Source organism: Cherax quadricarinatus, chromosome 31 (genome assembly GCF_038502225.1).
Source record: "Cherax quadricarinatus isolate ZL_2023a chromosome 31, ASM3850222v1, whole genome shotgun sequence".
NCBI classification, from domain to species: Eukaryota; Metazoa; Arthropoda; class Malacostraca; order Decapoda; family Parastacidae; genus Cherax; species Cherax quadricarinatus.
This window is the reverse complement of record NC_091322.1, coordinates 16,993,872-17,012,436: the sequence shown is the minus strand read 5'-3', so window position 1 is coordinate 17,012,436 and position 18,565 is coordinate 16,993,872. Positions and strand designations below refer to the sequence as shown.

Sequence of the window (18,565 nt, the reverse complement as noted above, 5' to 3'; positions counted from 1 at the left end):
CAAGAATGGCATACAATTCAGCCGTAAAAATGCTAGCCGAGGATAAATGCCTTTGCATGAAACTGTCCAGAAACAGTGCTGTGAATCCGACGCTGTCAGAAGACTTGGAACCATCGGTGTACGCTTCGATGGCATGAGAATGAGAGCGGAAGTGGTCAAGAAAGAGAGCGGGAAGCTACCGTCGGTAGTTGGGCTTCCGCTCATGGCAGTGGGAAAGAACAGACACAAACAGCTGGAACTTCCTAAGGGGGCAGGGAAAAATGAGATGCTACATGAACAAAGATGGTAACTGAAGAGAAGACAAGAGGGAATGTAGGCAGAGAGAAAAGGGACGGAGTAGACAGGGGCAACAAATGAAGAACGTCTACTAACATCAGTGACTATCCTATATACGGAAGGACTGTGGAGGTCGTGAGATCTAACGTAATAGCGAACACAATGAGCATCACGGCGATTGGACAAGGATGGAATATTCGCTTCTGCATAGAGGCTCTCGACAGGGGATGAACGAAAGGCACCAAGGCACAGATGGAGACCTTGGTGATGAATGGGATCAAACTTAGAGTTGTGGGAGAGACCGCAGAATAGATTTGGTCACCATAATCTAGCTTGGACAAAACTAGGGTGGAATGCAAACTGAGGAGAGTGCGACGATCGGCTCCCCATGAACGATGTGCGAGAACCTTAAGGAGATTTAGCCGACCATGTTAAGTTATCTTTAAAGAAGAAATGTGAGTCTCCACATCAGCCGGCGATCAAAGAGCAGGCCCAGGAACTTGACCATATCATGTGCCGGAATATGTGAACCGTGTAAGTACAAGGGAGCATCTGGAATAAGTGGACGTCTAGTGAAGGTGATGAATTGGGTTTTCGTATTAGAAAATTTAGTCATGAAGTGGTCCAAAGGGAGACTTGCTATCACAACTTGAAGGGGGCTGCTACTAGTTGAGTCAGCGCCCGAATAAGCTATAGCGAAGTCAGCATAAAGTGATGACCAAATATTCGAAGGAAGAACGGAAGGTAGGTCATTTATAGCTAACAGAAATAGTAGTGCTGAGGATAACCTTGTAGGACTCCCTCGGCTTGTACAAAGTCCGAGGAAAGCAAGGTGCCAATACGTACCCAAAAATGTCTATTGGATAAGAAAGCAGCGATGAAGTTTGGTAGATTACCGTGGAGGCCTATAGTGGGTTTGGGCTAAATATTACACCTCCAAGTGGTGTCATATGCCTTCTTTAGATCCAAAAAGACTGCTAGGACAAGTGGTTGTTAACAAAGGCATTTCGAATATACATATCTAAGTGGAGCAGGGGGTCTAAAGTAGAGCGGCCTTTGCAAAAGCCATATTGGCGAGGGGAAAGGCTATTGTGCGTCTCTAAGAACCACATCAGACATCTATTCACCAATTGTTCCATCACCGTGCAGACCATACTGGTCAGGGCAATGGGACGATAGTGAGGGGTGTCAAGCCCCGAGGTGCCCAGTTTGCAAAACAGTAGTACAGTAGCCAATTTCCAGTGTTGAGGGAGAACCCCTCGTTCCCAAATTAGATTGAAAAGATGTAAAAGAACAGGAAGGGCCATAGAATGGAGATGTATCATTCTGATGTAGATATCTGGTCCCGGTGTCAATGGCCGGCAAATGGAAAGCGTGGACTCTAATTCTAAAAGAGTAAAAGGTGCATTATACAGCTCCAATCCATCGGAGGAGAAATCTAAGGGCAATTGCTCTTTGATAGGTTTAGATGCAAGAAATGAAGAACAGAAGTGAAGCCCTCAGGATACGGTCAAGATAGTTCCGATTTCTGTGGCAACTTCAAAGGGTTCTGTGACGTCAACTCCAGCAACCCACAAGACAGGAGCTGGGTTCGGAGTGTACTTGCCACACAATTTCTACACCTTTTTCCAAATCACGCACATAGGGGAAGACGCGTATGATGCAGCAAGCAACTGCCCTTGCCCACTTAAAATCCAGCAGATGCTCAGTGGTATGGTTATGTTGATAATGGCCCCACGGAGCACATTTCAAACGCATTGCATGGGCACATGTAGGAGACCAAGGTATGCAAGTCTGAGAATGCCTACCTGAGGTTTGGGGGATAGAATGCATTGCCACAGTTAAGACTAAGGTCGAAAATTGGTGCACCAGTTTATCAATAGACAATGAAACTGAGTCTTTGCAACAGGTGGTAAGATGGGAGTACAAGTCCCAGTCTGCTCGAGCAAGTTGCCAACGAGGGCTATGAAATGGTTGGGTGTATGTAGAAGTAAGAAGGATAGGAAAGTGATCACTATCATGTAAATCTGGAAGAACAGACCACGTGAAATCAAGTGCAATGGGCGAGGAACCGATAGAAAGATCAATGCAGGAGAGAGACTGAGTGTGAGTCAAGATGGGTAGGAGCACCTGTATTTTAAAACATGAAGAGGATGAGAAGTGAGAAGTCTCTAACTGATCACCACGAGAGTCACAGTGGGACCCTCCCCCAGGTGATGGTGAGCGTTAAAATTGCCCAACGTGATGGGCAGCGGTAGAGAAGAAATTAAAAACACGTTATCATAGATACAGAATGCTCGTGAGGGAGAGATAGAGCAAACTGTAAACCATCTTGTGTAAATAAATGAGCTGTAGTATAATGCATCAGGAAATGAACAAAAACTTGATACATTATATCAATGTGCACAAGAAGCTCGCTTTCATTAAATGATTAGTCAGGTAAAGGATTGGAAGAATGTAACAGCACATAGCCTGAAACTGGGTGAATGACAGCAGAACAAAGTTTGGGCTCTTACAGCCCAGCACATACTGGGGACAACTGGGGGAGCAACACTGGAGTTCTCCTCAATTGCCCCTAAGGCCATGAATATTCCATTGTAAAAATACATTATGTACAGAAATAAAATTGGCAACAATAAGAAACGATAAAACCTATGGGCTTGTAGGATCTGTAAAGTCAACGTGTGGGGGTAACTGAAAGCTTGTGAGAAAGGAAGAATTTGAATGTTGCAGAGGAATAGGCTGTTGCAAGGGTCTTGAAATAGAAGGGATAGAAGGAGGTGCATTGGTGTCCATCAGGGATGTTGTCACAGCAGTATAGCTAGAGGTAGTATCTAAAGTCTCGGTTGTTAAGGAAGCTGATGATGCCATGATGTTAAGAAACAGGAGAGGCATTGCAAGGAAAGGCTGGAGTACCTACAGAGGCAACCAAAGAGGTCTGAGGGGGGGAGGGTAGGGAGTATGAACCTGGAGAGATGCATCGGCTGGGGTAGAAGAGGCCTGCAGAGTATCGGAAGAGGAAGGTGGTTTGAGAGTAACTATGGAGGAAGACAGAGATGACACAGAAGAGGGGACTACACGAGGGGGGTGAACCTCTACCTTCGTGAGAGAGCTGGAAAGGGGGCGAGAACTAGGCTCTGAGGTAGGAGATACATTCTGCGCAGGTGATGGACATGAAGAAAGTGTAGGGCTGCGAGGTCTAGTAGAATGAGGAGCAACCAAGCGAAACGAAGAAGTAGGAAGTGGTGCGGAGGTAGGACTGTCGGAGGATAAAACTGCAAAAGAATTAGAAACTGGGGCGACCCCGGAAGACTGATGCAGGGTGATTGGGAGGCAGGAGAACCATCGAGGTTGGAGGTCTTCGGGCTACCCAAGCATACAGGACACGAGGGAGTTTACATTGGAGGTGGAGCTGAGACAGCCATAGTGTAAGCGAGGCCCTCACGCTCCTTAAGATAATGGATCTCTCGTTCATTAGATAAACCTGGCAACGATGTGAAAAGGATGAGGTTCCCTGCAATTGAGACAAGGAGGGGGGAAGACAAAAGACGTATCAGAATGATCTGCACTGCAGACCAGGCATTCTGCCACAGACCTGCCGTGTTTAGCGGGGCGTCCAAAACGCCAGCAATTATGACACTTGGGGAGTGGGAACAACTTGATGGACCTCTAGGCGATGTCCCATAATTTAGACTGAGGGTGGAAGTTCACGACAGTCGAAGGTTAAATGAGCGATGTTACTAGGAAAGCACCTCCGCCCACGAGCAGGCAGGATGTATGTATCTATCTTAAGAATATTGAGGTTCTGAAGGGCTAATTGTTCTGAAATATCCTTGCCACAAGACAAAAAAAAATCACTCTGTACAATGGTACACAGTAAGACCACAGTACTACTGCAAGAATTATGAGTAGTATGCTTACAAATGGTGACTGGTATGTTATCTATGGAAGTGATGCAGGAGAGAGTATGAGCTTGTTCTGAATTCTGTACTGTTACAACAGGTGCACCACTTCGAGGAGCATGGAAAGATATATTTTGGCCAACGTGCCATAAGAGTTTTACCAATTCCATGATCAGAAATTTAATGTTTGGGACATCATTTGTAAAGAAAAGAATGTTGTTCATTGCGTACTCGTTAGTCCGATATGCAAAGGTAGCGAGTGTCATGTAGGTTGTTTTTGAGCGAACTGTCGTCAGTAAGTTGTCTTGGATGCTTAGGAGCAGTACCACAAGGGGTCTGACCTGAGGGAGGTGGAAGATCCAAAAACTGTCGCACCGTATTTGGGGAAGCCAGACACATTGTGAAAGGTGTTCTAGCAGCAGCGGCAAGAACAGTAACGGGTGACGCTGCAACACCTAAGGCAGGTGATGGAACGTCACTGGCAGAAGGTACAGGGGTATGAGAAGAGTCGAGAGAATGGCGATAAATGACATGCCCATGCACTCTGCCCCAGGGCCAGACTCGTGGAACTCAGTGTTCATCAAGAACTGCAAGAAGCCCTTATCACGAGCTTTTACCATCCTATGGAGAGGGAGCATGGACACAGGGGTCGTCCCACAGTTACTAAAAACAACAGACATAGCCCCACTCCACAAAGGGGGCAGCAAAGCAATAGCAAAGAACTACAGACCGATAGCACTAACATCCCATATCATAAAAATCTTTGAAAGGGTCCTAAGAAGCAAGATCACCACCCATCTAGAAACTCATAAATTACACAACCCAGGCAACATGGGTTTAGAACAGGTCGCTCCTGTCTGTCTCAACTATTGGATCTCTACAAGGTCCTAGATGAACTAGAAGACAAAAAGAATGCAGATGTAATATATACAGACTTTGCAAAAGCCTTCAACAAGTGTGACCATGGCGTAATAGCGCACAAAATGTGTGCTAAAGGAATAACAGGAAAAGTCGGTCGATGGATCTATAATTTCCTCACTAACAGAACACAGAGTAGTAGTAGTAGTCAACAGAGTAAAGTCCGAGGCAGCTACGGTGAAAAGCTCTGTTCCACAAGGCACAGTATTCGCTCCCATCTTGTTCCTCATCCTCATATCTGACATAGACAAGGATGTCAGCCACAGCACCGTGTCTTCCTTTGCAGATGACACCCGAATCTGCATGACAGTGTCTTCCATTGCAGACACTGCAACGCTCCAGGCGGACATCAACCAAATCTTTCAGTGGGCTGCAGAAAACAATATGAAGTTCAACAATGAGAAATTTCAATTACTCAGATATGGTAAACACGAGGAAATTAAATCTTCATCAGAGTACAAAACAAATTCTGGCCACAAAATAGAGCGAAACACCAACATCAAAGACCTGGGAGTGATCATGTCAGAGGATCTCGCCTTCAAGGACCATAACATTGTATCGATCGCATCTGCTAGAAAAATGACAGGATGGATAATGAGAACCTTCAAAACGAGGGATGCCAAGCCCATGATGACACTCTTTAGGTCACTTGTTTTATCTAGGCTGGAATATTGCTGCACACTAACAGCACCTTTCAAGGCAGGTGAAATTGCTGACCTAGAAAATGTACAGAGAACCTTCACGGCGCGCATAATGGAGATAAAAATGCCTAAATTACTGGGAGCGCTCAAGGTTCCTGAACCTGTATTCCCTGGAATGCAGGCGGGAGAGATGCACGATTATATACACTTGGAAAATCCTAGAGTGACTAGTACCGAACTTGCACACAAAAATAACTCGCTACGAAAGCAAGAGACTTGGCAGACGATGCAACATCCCCCCAATGAAAAGCAGGGGTGTCACTAGCACGTTAAGAGACCATGCAATAAGTGTCAGGGGCCCAAGACTGTTCAACTGCCTCCCAGCATACATAAGGGGGATTAACAACAGACCCCTGGCAGTCTTCAAGCTGGCACTGGACAAGCACCTAAAGTCGGTTTCTGACCAGCCGGGCTGTGGCTCATACGTTGGTTTGCGTGCAGCCAGCAGTAACAGCCTGGTTGATCAGGCTCTGATCCACCAGGAGGCCTGGTCACAGACCGGGCTGCGGGGGCGTTGACCCCCAGAACTCTCTCCAGGTAAACTCCAGGTAAATAAAGCCGGGTCAGAACAGGATGTTGGATCAAAATGGGGCCTGGGAGGAAGAAGGGTTTCACTGCACAGAGACTCCATAATAATAGGTACATCTTCTGTGATACCTCCTTTCTTGCTATTTTAAAAAAAAAAGAAAAGGAAAGAAAAAAAAAAAAAAAGGGACAGCTGAGGGACAGTCACTAGGAAACGTGGAAGGGCTGAAAGCTCTCCCCCCTCATCCGAGAGGGCCTCGAGCCCACAGGGGGTGATGATGCAGTGTGGAACCCATGCCATACCCTACCCTTCATTCCAGGAAACCAGTGCTTTGGGATAGCAGCCTCGCATCTACCAAGCTACCTCGGCAGACAAAAGAAAGGGCAGTCGGAACCCCGCCACAAAGTATACCCCTTCGGCCGCCACCTCCCAGAACCGACGGGCAGCTTCCAGAGATACACCCATTACCCGAAGGGCACCCCCCGTCTTCCCAGAAATCCGGGAAGGGAGCAGGGCACCTTCAGATAATTCAGATTCCACGGCAAACCACACCACCCTGAGGGACCTCACGGAATGGGACAAACCCCAGCACTCCACCCCCTACCTAGAAACTAATGCCAGAGGGGAGGACCCCAGAGGCTACAAATGGGACGGGAAACAAGGTGGGGGGAGGGGAGGGTGGGGAAGGGAAGGGAGGATTGGGGGGTAATTAGGTTCAGTCGGAGGAAGACCAAGAGGTTCAATTCCTCAGACCAATAGCCTCTTTACCGCTGCAAGGAACCTCCCTTAAAGAGGGGAAGACTTGTTGTTGTAGGAGTTCGAGACTAGTCCCTCAGCCTAGAAATATGATGGTCAGTCTTGATGAATCTGGATTCTTAAGGATGGTTAACAGAATAGTGTGGTATATCCCCCCACATCAGTTTGGATACAGAAGGTGTCATTCGGGATGGGGAATAAGGGGGAGAAGGGCATGGGTGACTTGAGTGAGGGGGAATGGGCTAACTTTGAAATACAGATTGAAGATATTGGTTCCTTAGGTTGTGGTAGTGGTTTGCCACCTGTGGGATCTGGGTATCCACTTCTATTCTTCAGTCATTTGTTCTTAAATCTTGTTTTCATATAGTAGTCTGTGCAGTCAGAAAACATCTTGGTAAGCAGAGTACGGTACCTTGGCCCATATCCATGCATTTGTTTCCTCTAGAATTGATTTGATATTGTTTGCAGGTGTGCCTATGCACCTGATTAAAAAAAATGACCTGGCCTCTTATCATAAATTTGAGCCCCCATCTGTTCTACATTTAGAAAAGGTGGGGCTAGAACTCCTGAACCTGGAAGTGCTAAACCTGCAGGGGTCACATAGTGCCTAGGATTCTTTTGGGGAGGTGGGGAAAGTGAATTGGAGAGATTTCCATGGTGTAAGTTAGTGCACTGTTGTCTTGCTTGCCTAACAGTGAATATTTAATTTACTGGAAGGTCAGTTTGTTTTTATGATTAATGCAGAGGAATGCTGACCTATGGCAAAAGAAATTTAGAAGGCTTTGGATGAATTTTCCCTAGCATATTAAAACCATTGAGGATATTTGAGTTGCATAATCTCTTGCTTGAAATTTCAGGTTCCTTCTGCATGTTTAGCATTTTGGAAGGACATGGACATTCTAGAATTTTAATGAATTTTTTTTTTACGGTCTTAGGAGCTATCTGTTATGGACATGACTCAAAATTTATTTGATTCAGGCAAATTTCTCCCAAACTTTTATAAAGCAAGTGATGTATACTCTTATTTTTTCCACTTTAAACAAGATTTTAAATACGTAAATAATGCATATTTTAACGTAATGTAACTTTCTCTTCCAGAGGATTGGGATGTTTCTATAGTTAATGGCAGTGCTGATTTTGATGGACTAGTAACAGGCTGGGGACTAACAAAGGAAGATGGGCAGCCATCAAAGGTTCTTCTCCAGGTAGTATGGTATATCATATTTTGTAGGGTAAAACTATAAATATTACTAAAGTTATCTCCCCTCAATGAAGGTTCCTTGGTGCTGGTGAGGGGCTCTTTATCTAGGAAATTGGATTGGATCGGTGCTTCAGTTCCCTGAACTGAATCTGAATACCTTCCATCCCCCTCCCCACAGACCCTGTATAATCCTACAGGTTTAGCACTCCTCCATGATTCTAATTGTAATAATACTAAAGTTATCTAGGAAGATTACATTTGCCTGTTGGAGGTACAGTAATTGAGCACATCCATACTGTACATCTTGTGCAAGAAGAACCTTAACACATGATAGTGATAATGTTCTAGCTCGATCGCTAGGGCACTCGGCTTGCACACTGAGGTCCAATGTTCGAATCTCCGGTATGGCTGAAAAACATAGGGACTTGTTTCCATAAGACACCTGCTGTCCCTATTCACCCATCAGTCGATTGTTCACCCATTAGTCGACTGATGTGGGTTGCATCCTGGGACAAAACTGACCTAATTTACCCGAAATGCTCAGCATAACAAGCGGCTTTCTTTATAGTAGTATGTCATTGATGTCAGCTAGGCCTATATACCTTGTACATGTATGTACTTGTAGAAATAAATACAGTGGAACTCTGGTTTTCGTACGGTCCGAATATCGTACAATTTGGATTTAGAAAACTTGGGCAAAATTTTGGTCTAGATTTTGTACCTCCATCTGGAAATCGTACGTATCGGACGCATCCGCCAGCCTGGGATGCCGCCACTCTCGTGTGCATGTCTGTCTGCCTCTGTCACTGGTTGAGCGAGCATTCATTCGAAACCTTTTGCAATCTTTGTGCTTGTTTATTGATTGCGACTGCGAAATAAGCCACCATGGGCCCAAAGAAAGTTCCTTGTGCTAGCCCTTTGGTAAAGGCGAGAAACACGATAAAATTGCTTCAGAAGAGCAGGAAGAGAGAGGGGAGAAGGTGCCTTCTTCAGTGATTAAGGTATGTAATGTTCATTTATCATTAAAATTAGTCATTTATATTTATATTTTTCTGTATGTAAAAGTATAGTTACCCATTAAAAAGTTTATTTTTTGTTAATATTTTTGGGTGTCTGGGAAGGATTAATTGTATTTACATTATTTCTTGTGGGATTTATTACTTCGGTTTTCATACGTTTCGGATTTAGATCAATCTTCTGGAATGGATTAAGTACGAAGTCCGGGGTTCCACTGTACTATATACTATATTATATACTATACTATATACTGTACTATACTATGTGTGTGTCAGCGTGCCTCGTTGTGCTCCGGGTTTTCTCATGTTTTCACGGTCGCTCTTACGTGCTAGAACTTTAATTTGTCATCAATCCTATACGATACATCCCTCTAGCACCTGGAACCAATCTTGGGCGGAAAACATTATATACTTAGTCAAAAAAGCAGAGTTAGTGTGCACTACCTAGCAGAGTTTACTACCAGAGGGGAATCATAGGCCTGGGTGCCGTGTGAAAAAATAATAATAATTGAACTTTTCTTGTCAGAGGAAAGAAAGTCTCCCTGATAGCATTGTGTATACATAGTGTTAGTGTATACTACAGTGGCTCCCTAGTATATAGATGATAAAGGCTAAAGTATCATTTGAAAACAGGTGAATTTGTAAATGAAGTGATAAACCTATAGAGGCAGGTGCCAGAAGTCGCCAGAATCTTACCACAGTGGTCAGCTGTTTTAATAATCTTCCTGGCCTGCTAGTGTACTCGCATATAATCTAGTGATACCAGTGAATAGCAGAATACAGTGTTGTAGTAGCAACTAACCAGTATTATAATGGTACTTAGTGGAGTGACTTTCATTAGTTTCTTTTTCTTGAAATACCAGACGTTACTGTGAATTTCATATAACCTGTAGTTACCAGCGGTCGCAATAGACACAACGAGAAGTAATTACTACAGAAAAAGCGTCCCTCCTCCAAAATTTCCACTAGTCAACTATAGTGATAATATAGCATTTATTGTGGTGGAGGCCAAAAAGAAAAACTAGAAAAGCTAGATACAGCGATTAATAAACAAGGGTTGAGGCTCGACCGTTCGTCACTTGCAGATATCCAAGAACTAGCTACAAGCAGTATTAAAACAGGGAAGTGTTTTTGGGTATGCCCAAATGAGATAAATCTGTGGACTAAAATCACAAGGGTATTGAAAGAGGATAACATCAAAGCTGCTTTCATAGACAACCTGGAAGCTTTCTACAACAGATGGGAACATAAAAAGTCTGGGCTGAATGGTACTGCCCTTGATACTGGCCATGTAGTCAGAAACTGTAAGGCTGGAGGTGATGTCCTGGTAGTCAGTAAATGTGGGGCTGATAGTGCTGTCCTGGGAGACAGTAATGGTGAAGCTGGAGGTACTGTCCTGGGAGACAGTAATGGTGAAGCTGGAGATGCTGTCCTGGGAGACAGTAATGGTGAAGTTGGAGGTGCTGTCCTGGGAGACAGTAATGGTGAAGCTGGAGATTTTGTCCAGGTAGTCTGGAATTATACGCAGGAAGGAATGCATATAAATGACCTCATAGGGGACAGGAGCTGTAGTGGGGAAACAAGTGTAGTCAAAGATAAGATAAAACCAATATTGCAAACAAGAAATACAACAGGAAATAGCAAACAAGAGGACTCCACTAGCGATAGTGAGGATATATTACCAAAAACAACTGGTGGGAGCTCCATTGTTGGTGCTAGGGAAGATAGGAATAAGACAGGTAAACATGCACCAACAGGGAATACAGTCACAGAAACCCAAGGCAAATGGAAACCAAGCCTGTGCACATACTATGCACTTGGTATCTGCAGACATGGGAAATCTGGAAAAACAGATGGGACGTGCAACTATGACCACCCTAGAAAATGCCGTGCCCAAATGACAACAGGAAAATGCAAACTCCCTTCCTGTAAGCTTTTTCACCCTGAAATGTGTACCTCTTCAGTACAGGAAAGACTGTGCTATAACTTAAATTGCCAGGCACACCATCTAAAGGGGACAAAAAGATACAAAACATCCAGGCCATGGGAAAACCTGGGTAGCCACAGCCACTCAAGAGGGAGAGGTTTTTTAGTGCCAGGAAGGAAAAAAAAACTGGCAGGAAATGGCAGAAATTGTACACCAAATCCAGTCATTCCTGGAGTGGAACCACAGTCGATGACCTCCACTCCAAACCAACAGATACAGATACTAATGCCGGAAAAAAAATCACCCCCCAGTACCAACAATACCACCAGTCTGATGACATTCTTCTTTGCAAATATACAGGGTCTAAAGCCAGCAACAAACAACAAAATACCTTTCATCCGTGGACTGCTTGCAGAGGCAAAGGCAATGTTCGCGGCTTTCACCGAGACCCACATAAAGGATCACTTAGACAACGAAATATGGATCCCAGGTTACAACCTATACAGATGTGACAGTGAACAGGCAAAAGGGGGGAGGGGGTTGGCCTGTACATTGCAGAATCGTTTGTTTGCACAGAACTGCTTAATGCCTCGAATGATGTAGTGGAAGTTTTAGCAGTAAAGGTCGAGAACCAAAACCTAGTCATTGTGGTAGTCTACAAGCCTCTGGATGCAACATCCCAGCAATTCCAGGAACAGCTGTTAAAAATTGACCACTGTCTGGAAAATCTTCCAGCTCCTGCACCCAACATCTTGCTCCTGGGGGATTTCAACTTAAGGCACCTAAAATGGAGGAATATAGCAAATAATATTGTTGCAGTAATAACACCAGGAGGCAGTTCTGATGAAAACTCACACTCACACGAGCTTTTAAATCTCTGCACAAAATTCAATTTAAACCAGCAAATAATAGAGCTGCAAATGATCCAATTAACATTACACTAAATGGATCATCAGTCACAAGACTCGGAGGGAAAATTCCTAGGTATCCACCTTGACAGTAGCCTTAAGTTCTGGATACACGTACAACAAATCAAGAAAATCTCCAAGACTGTAGGCATACTATCAAAGATAAGGTACTATGTTCCACAATCAGCTCTCCTGGCACTGTACCATTCACTCACATGCCCTTATCTTACATATGGAATTTGTGCATGGGGATCAACAACATCCACTTGCCTAAAACCCCTAATAACCCAGCAAAAGGGAGCAGTAAGAATAACAAATTCCCACTCCTGCCAGCATACTCCACCAATTTTCAAAAGTCTGAATCTGCTTACCATTAAGAACATCCATACTTATTCATGTGCCTACTATATGCACAGAACAATACGTGCAACTATAAACCCTCCACTCAAACTTTTCCTCACCAACCTAAACAGGACACATGACCACAACACAAGACACAGATCTCTTTTTGATATACCTTGTGTCCATATCACACTGTGTAAAAACTCTATACACATAAAGGGCCCCAAAATATGGAATTCATTATCAGAAGATATTAAAGTAACCCAGTCTGAAAATCAATTTAAGACTTCTCAAAAGCCACTTAATCACCCTAGACTAAATACTAAATACTCAGTACACATTTACTCACCTATATACTCCCACATCATAACTGAAACAATCACATTGAACCTTTTATCCGTTGTTGACAGGAATATAATTGAATCATTGTTTTTCACAAAAGCATTTTAGAATATAAATATATCTTTGTATTATACAAATTTTGATTCATTTATAATTAATATTCTACTGTACAACTATGAAATAATTACTTTCCTACTGTACAACTATGATATACTACTCCTTAGTATTAAGTAGACTGTAAGCCAATAATGTTAAGTTGGCCCATAATGCCAAGGCATAATAGAGGCTCTCTTTGTATTGCAACCCACTATTGTATATACACAATCTCAATGTACTGTTTGCAAAGACATTAAATAAATAAATCAGAAAGACCAGCCACTGCTCCCCCATCCCCTCCCAGTTAGTCCGTTATATTGATTTTAAAATGAATATGTAATGCTTAATGTGGGTTATAATCAAATTATAAAGCAAAAACTTTACTCTAAAACCAGCTACTTCAGATGAGACCAAAGCAGTTAGCATTAACAACTTTTAAGACTACTGTTTGTTTTATAAAATTACTGGTTACTAAAATAATGTTAATTAGAATAGTGGTAAGATGTTGCTTTTATTCTATGCCATGCTCTTTATGGCAAACATTTTTATTTTTTATCTTTAGTTAAAGGTTATACAGTATCAGTAAATCTACCCTTCATGGGACATTCCTTCACACTGGTGAAGGGCTCTTGATCCAGCAAATTGGACTTGTCCACTTTGTGATCAAACCTGATTGCCTTTCATTCCCCAGGTATGGCATGATCCCTGTGGGTTTAGTTTCCCCTGCTTAAAAAAATATATTGCTGAACCTATCCATTATTCACAGGTAAGCCTTCCATTTCTGAAGGTTGAAGACTGTAGACAACGATACGAAGGTATAATTCCAATCTCTACCAAAATGTTGTGTACTCTTCACAATTTTTCAGACGGTGTGAGTAGGGACTCTTGTAAGGTGAGTGTGCAGAATGAGACGTTTAATTGGAAAAAGTGTTGAAAAGATACTATTATTTTAATAATCATCATGAAGTGGTTTAAACTCTTAAGGGTTATGTAGTGTCTGGGGGGAGGGAGGTACAGTAATTGGGTTTGATCCAAGGAAAAGGAGGATAGATGCAGTTATTTGTATCTGGAGACTGTAAGCTCCTCGCTCATTTCTATTCATTACTGGGTGATGAAAACTTCAAATGTAGTCTCAGATGTACCTTCCATTGAGCACTCATAATTGGCAGACTAAATTTTAGAGTATTGCCCAGTATATGCCAGAAACCATAACTTCACAATACGTAATGTAAAATGTGCAGAAGGGTATGAATTCTATTCCAGAGCATAATAAATTTTATCCCAGAGCAAAATAAAATTAATTGCCCAAATAAGGGAGCTCTTTGTAAGCCATAGGTATTGGCCAAGTATGAAGCATACAAATGATAAAATATGGCAAGTCAAACAAATAGACCAACTTGCACAGTTTGAGGTGCATTTTTATTTCAAGACAGGATTGAACAGTTCATTTGGGTTTAGCTTTATATATCTATCTTTCAACACACCGGCCATATCCCACCGAGGCGGGGCGGCCCAAAAGAAAAAATTAAAGTTTCTCCTTTTACATTTAGCAATATATACAGGAGAAGGGGTTACTAGCCCCTTGCTCCCAGCATTTTAGTCGCCTCTTACAACACGCATGGCTTGCGGAGGAAGAATTCTTTTCCACCTCCTCATGGAGGCAAAAGAAAATAAAAAAGAACAAGAACTAGTAAGGAAATAGAAGAAAACCCAGAGGGGTGTGTATATATATGCTTGTACATGTATGTGTAGTGTGATGTAAGTGTAAGTAGAAGTAGCAAGACGTACTTGAAACCTTGCATGTTTGAGACAGAAAAATGGACACCAGCAATCCTACCATCATGTAAAACAATTACAGGCTTTCATTTCACACTCGCTTGGCAGGACGGTAGTACCCCCCTGGGTGGTTGCTGTCTACCAACCTAATGCCTAAATATATATTATAATTATTTATTATTAGTAGCAATGGCTTGCACAGTAACTTAATCCTTCAGCAACTTTATAACCCTTATGGGTTTAGCACTTCCTTAAAAGTATACCGTATGCAGATTCATGGAAACCTTAATCATACCCTGATGAACACTTTAATACAGCTCTCTGCATGTTAACCATTTAATGAGGATACCTCAGTGCAACTCCATGGGGAAAGTGCAGTAAAATTTTCTCCATAAGCCATGCGTGTCATTAAGAGGCAACTAAAATGCTGGGAGCAAGGAGCTAGCAACTCCTTCACTACATGTACGTATATAATACTAAATTTAAGAAGAGAAACTTTCATTTTTCTTTTATGGGCCACCCTGCCTCGGTGGGATATGACTGGTTTGTTGAAAGAAGACCTCGGTGCAAGTGAAGGGTTCTTGATCAAAGGAATTGGAGCTAACCTCCCTCCTTCCTTAGATCAAACCTGATTACTCCTCACCCCTTCCATTGCCAAGGCACTGTATGGTTAAGAGTGTGGTGCTTCCTAAAATAAGGATATGCATATTAATTCAATGTTTTTTCTCAGGGAGACTCTGGTGGTCCTCTGGTCAGTGAAGGCCCAGAGGGCAGGTGGACACAAGTTGGAATAGTCAGCTTTGGGTACGGGTGTGGTCGTAAAGGTTACCCCGGGGTCTACACTAGGATAACACAGTATCTACTCTGGATATACCTTAAAATTGCTCAGAGTGAGATCAACTCGGGTGACATAAATATGTCACAGGCTGCTGGAAATTAAAAAAAAAAAAAAGGTAACTAGGTATACAGTGTAGTACTGGTAATGTTTTTTTTCTGCTTTTCCTGTGACTGATTGTAAAGAGATTATAATCAAAATTGTCATAAAACAGTTAAATTATGAGTTATTGTTCAGTACATTATTGATACAGTACTATATTACTTATACTGTCAGTTTCTTAAGATTGTATGTTGCAAGTTCTTGATTAAATAATAGCATTTGTAATGCGTGCTACATTTGAACCAAATATTTATATAGACGAATAACTGTGTTATGAGTAGGTAATTTTTTATTACACAATTCATAGAGTAACCATTTAATATGTAGAGGTTTACAAAAATTTTATACAAAAAATATAATGTATAAATTCTGTATATTTTAGTTTTAACAACCCAAATCTGTGCAGAATTAATAATTCACATTTAAGATTTGTTTAGAAGTTTCTTTGGTTTAACCCTTTGACTGTTTCGGTCGTATATATGTCTTACAAGCTAATGTGTTTGACGTATGTATGCTCAAAAATTCTAGCGACTTCAGATCAAGCGGGAGAAAGCTGGTACTCCCACATGTGAGAGAATGGGTCTGTGTGGTCAGTGTGCACAGTATAAAAAAATCCTGTAGCGCACAGTGCATAATGAGAAAAAAAAATTCCAACTGTTTTTGGATTAAAATGCCGACTTTGAGGTGTATTTTCGTATAGTATTTTTTGTATTCTTGTCTTGGTTTCATTTAATAGAATGGAAGACATAGGTGGTTTTGATTAGTTTCACTATGAAAAGGACCTTAAAATAGAGCTCAAAGTAGTATAAATGTTCGATTTTTGCCGATGTTCAAGAGCAAACAAATGACGACAATGTCCAATAAATGTTCAACTAGCCATTCTAATACACAGTCACGAATGGGTTGACATTATTTATACAATTATTACAATAATGCAGTAGTCTGCATAACTGTAAATCTTCTATTTTTTGTGTGAATAAAAATTCAAAATAGAAACCAAGAGTAATATAAGAGGGGTCTGGAGATGTGACTGATGAACAGAGAAAATGTTATTTTAGTGCCAGGAATGTATGCATTGTTAAATCTGGACCCTATTTTGAAATTGGCATATTTTTTAATTTGTGTGAAATTGGCCAAATTGCCAGTTTGACTATTGGGTAGTTGAAATCGTAAATGGGCAGTTTCTTGTACTCAAATCGATAGAACAAATGGAGTTCTACAGAAATAGCTGTTTAGTAGACCGGAACAAAGGAATTGGCCGAAAATAGGGCTCAAAGTGGGCAGAATCGCCAATGCGTAAATATTGCCGAGATCGCTAACTTCGCGAGTGTAATTCCACGAGTTTTCCATCAAATTTCGTACTTTTCGTGTCATTACCATCAGGAAAAGATTCTTTATCATTTCATAACTTTTTTTTTTTTTTCTCAAATATTTTGCCACACTGAGAGACTCTAGGATTGGGGGTTGCGACAGTTAAAGGGCTAATTTTGATCAAAATTGTCACCTGTTCACCTAGGGAAGGACACATTTACCTCCTCCCAACCAACACTAACCCTATTTTTTTTTTCCTAAACCTGTTGTGATGTGTAGTCTTTTGTAACCCATCTGCAGACACTTCCACTCCAAATACACACACAGTCAGACCTGTTTTCACATGCCCTAGTTTTCGTATGATTCGGTTTTCGACTACTTTTTTCGTCGCAATTTTGTCCGTTTTCACGAGGTTGAAAATGGTCCATACCAAACTAGTCCGCCTGCCTGCGTGACTCAGCCACTCATTTCCTGGAATAGTGCCCACACAAAGCATCCCATGCATTCGTGACTCAGTCTGCCTTTGTTTCTCATTGAGCGAGCATCACCCCACGCGTCCATCCAAAATATTTCATAATAATCCATTGTTTTTTGTGCTTGTTTATTGAATGCGACTGCTAAATAAGCCACCATGGGGCCAAAGAAAGTTAAGAGTGCCAGTCCTTTGATAAAGAAGGCGAGAAACACGATAGAATTCAAGAAAGAATTCTTAGCAAAATACGAAAGTGATATACACTTGGCCGATCTCGCCAGAATGCACGGGAAGTTCGCATCAACGATCAGTTCCATCCTGGTGAAGAAAAAAGAAATCAAGGAAGCCGATGTTGTGAAAGGGGTAATGTGCTAACAAAACAGATCGCAAACAATTGAAGATGCTGAGAAGTTGTTGGTGTGGCTCAATGGAAAAGTTAGCGGGAGATAGTGTTATGGAGGCAATAATTTGTGAAAAGGCAAGGCATACAGATCTCGCAAAGAAAATGCCTGGAACAAGTGCTGCTGTTAGTGAATTTAAGGCCAGCAGAGGCTGGTTCAACAAATCCAAGAAGCAAACTGGCATACAGTGTGGTAAGGCATGGAGAGGCTGCAAATAAGACAAAAAAGGGAAGTAACCCCGGATAGCACCTTGATACCCGAATTCCCTATGAACGGAGATTCCCCTTCCAAACAATAACCTCCTCCTCCTCCCTCTTCCCTCCTTGCCGTCTTCCATGTGCCAACAAGAATCTTCAATAAAGGTAAAAGTGAATTTATTTCTCATTGTTTTTTGTATGTAAAACTATAGTTATTCTCTACGAAATATATTTTTTGTTAATATATTTGAGTGTCTGGAACAGATTAATTGGATTTACATTATTTCTTATGGGAAATATTGCTTCAGTTTTCGTACAATTCGGTTTTCGTTACTCTCTTCGAACTGATTAACCACGAAAACCAAGGTTCTACTGTATCTAAATACAGTGGACCCCCGGTATTCGATGGCATCGGTATACGTTAAATCCGGTATTCGATACATTTTAACGCAAAAATTTTGCCTCGCCACTTGTTAAAAAACCCGCCACACGCGATTCATCCGGGACGTGTCCACGTGTGGCCTGAACTGCCCCGTGCATGCCAGTGTTTACAAGCCAGC

General features: G+C 42.1%; 1 protein-coding gene across 5 annotated transcripts in view; it reads left to right on the top strand.

Annotated features, from left to right (window-relative positions):
• LOC128698157 (trypsin-1-like) overlaps positions 1-16,056 on the top strand; it is a 31,591-nt gene extending 15,535 nt beyond the window's left edge. For all 5 annotated transcript variants that reach the window (XM_070090228.1, XM_053790277.2, XM_053790260.2 and 2 more), the window contains 3 exons: positions 8,178-8,284; positions 13,678-13,803; positions 15,418-16,056. In XM_070090228.1, the coding sequence (XP_069946329.1) occupies positions 8,178-8,284; positions 13,678-13,803; positions 15,418-15,627 (443 nt within the window). In that variant the 3' untranslated portion in view covers positions 15,628-16,056. The remainder of the gene's footprint in view (positions 1-8,177; positions 8,285-13,677; positions 13,804-15,417) is intronic.
• Positions 16,057-18,565: the final 2,509 nt, after the last annotated feature.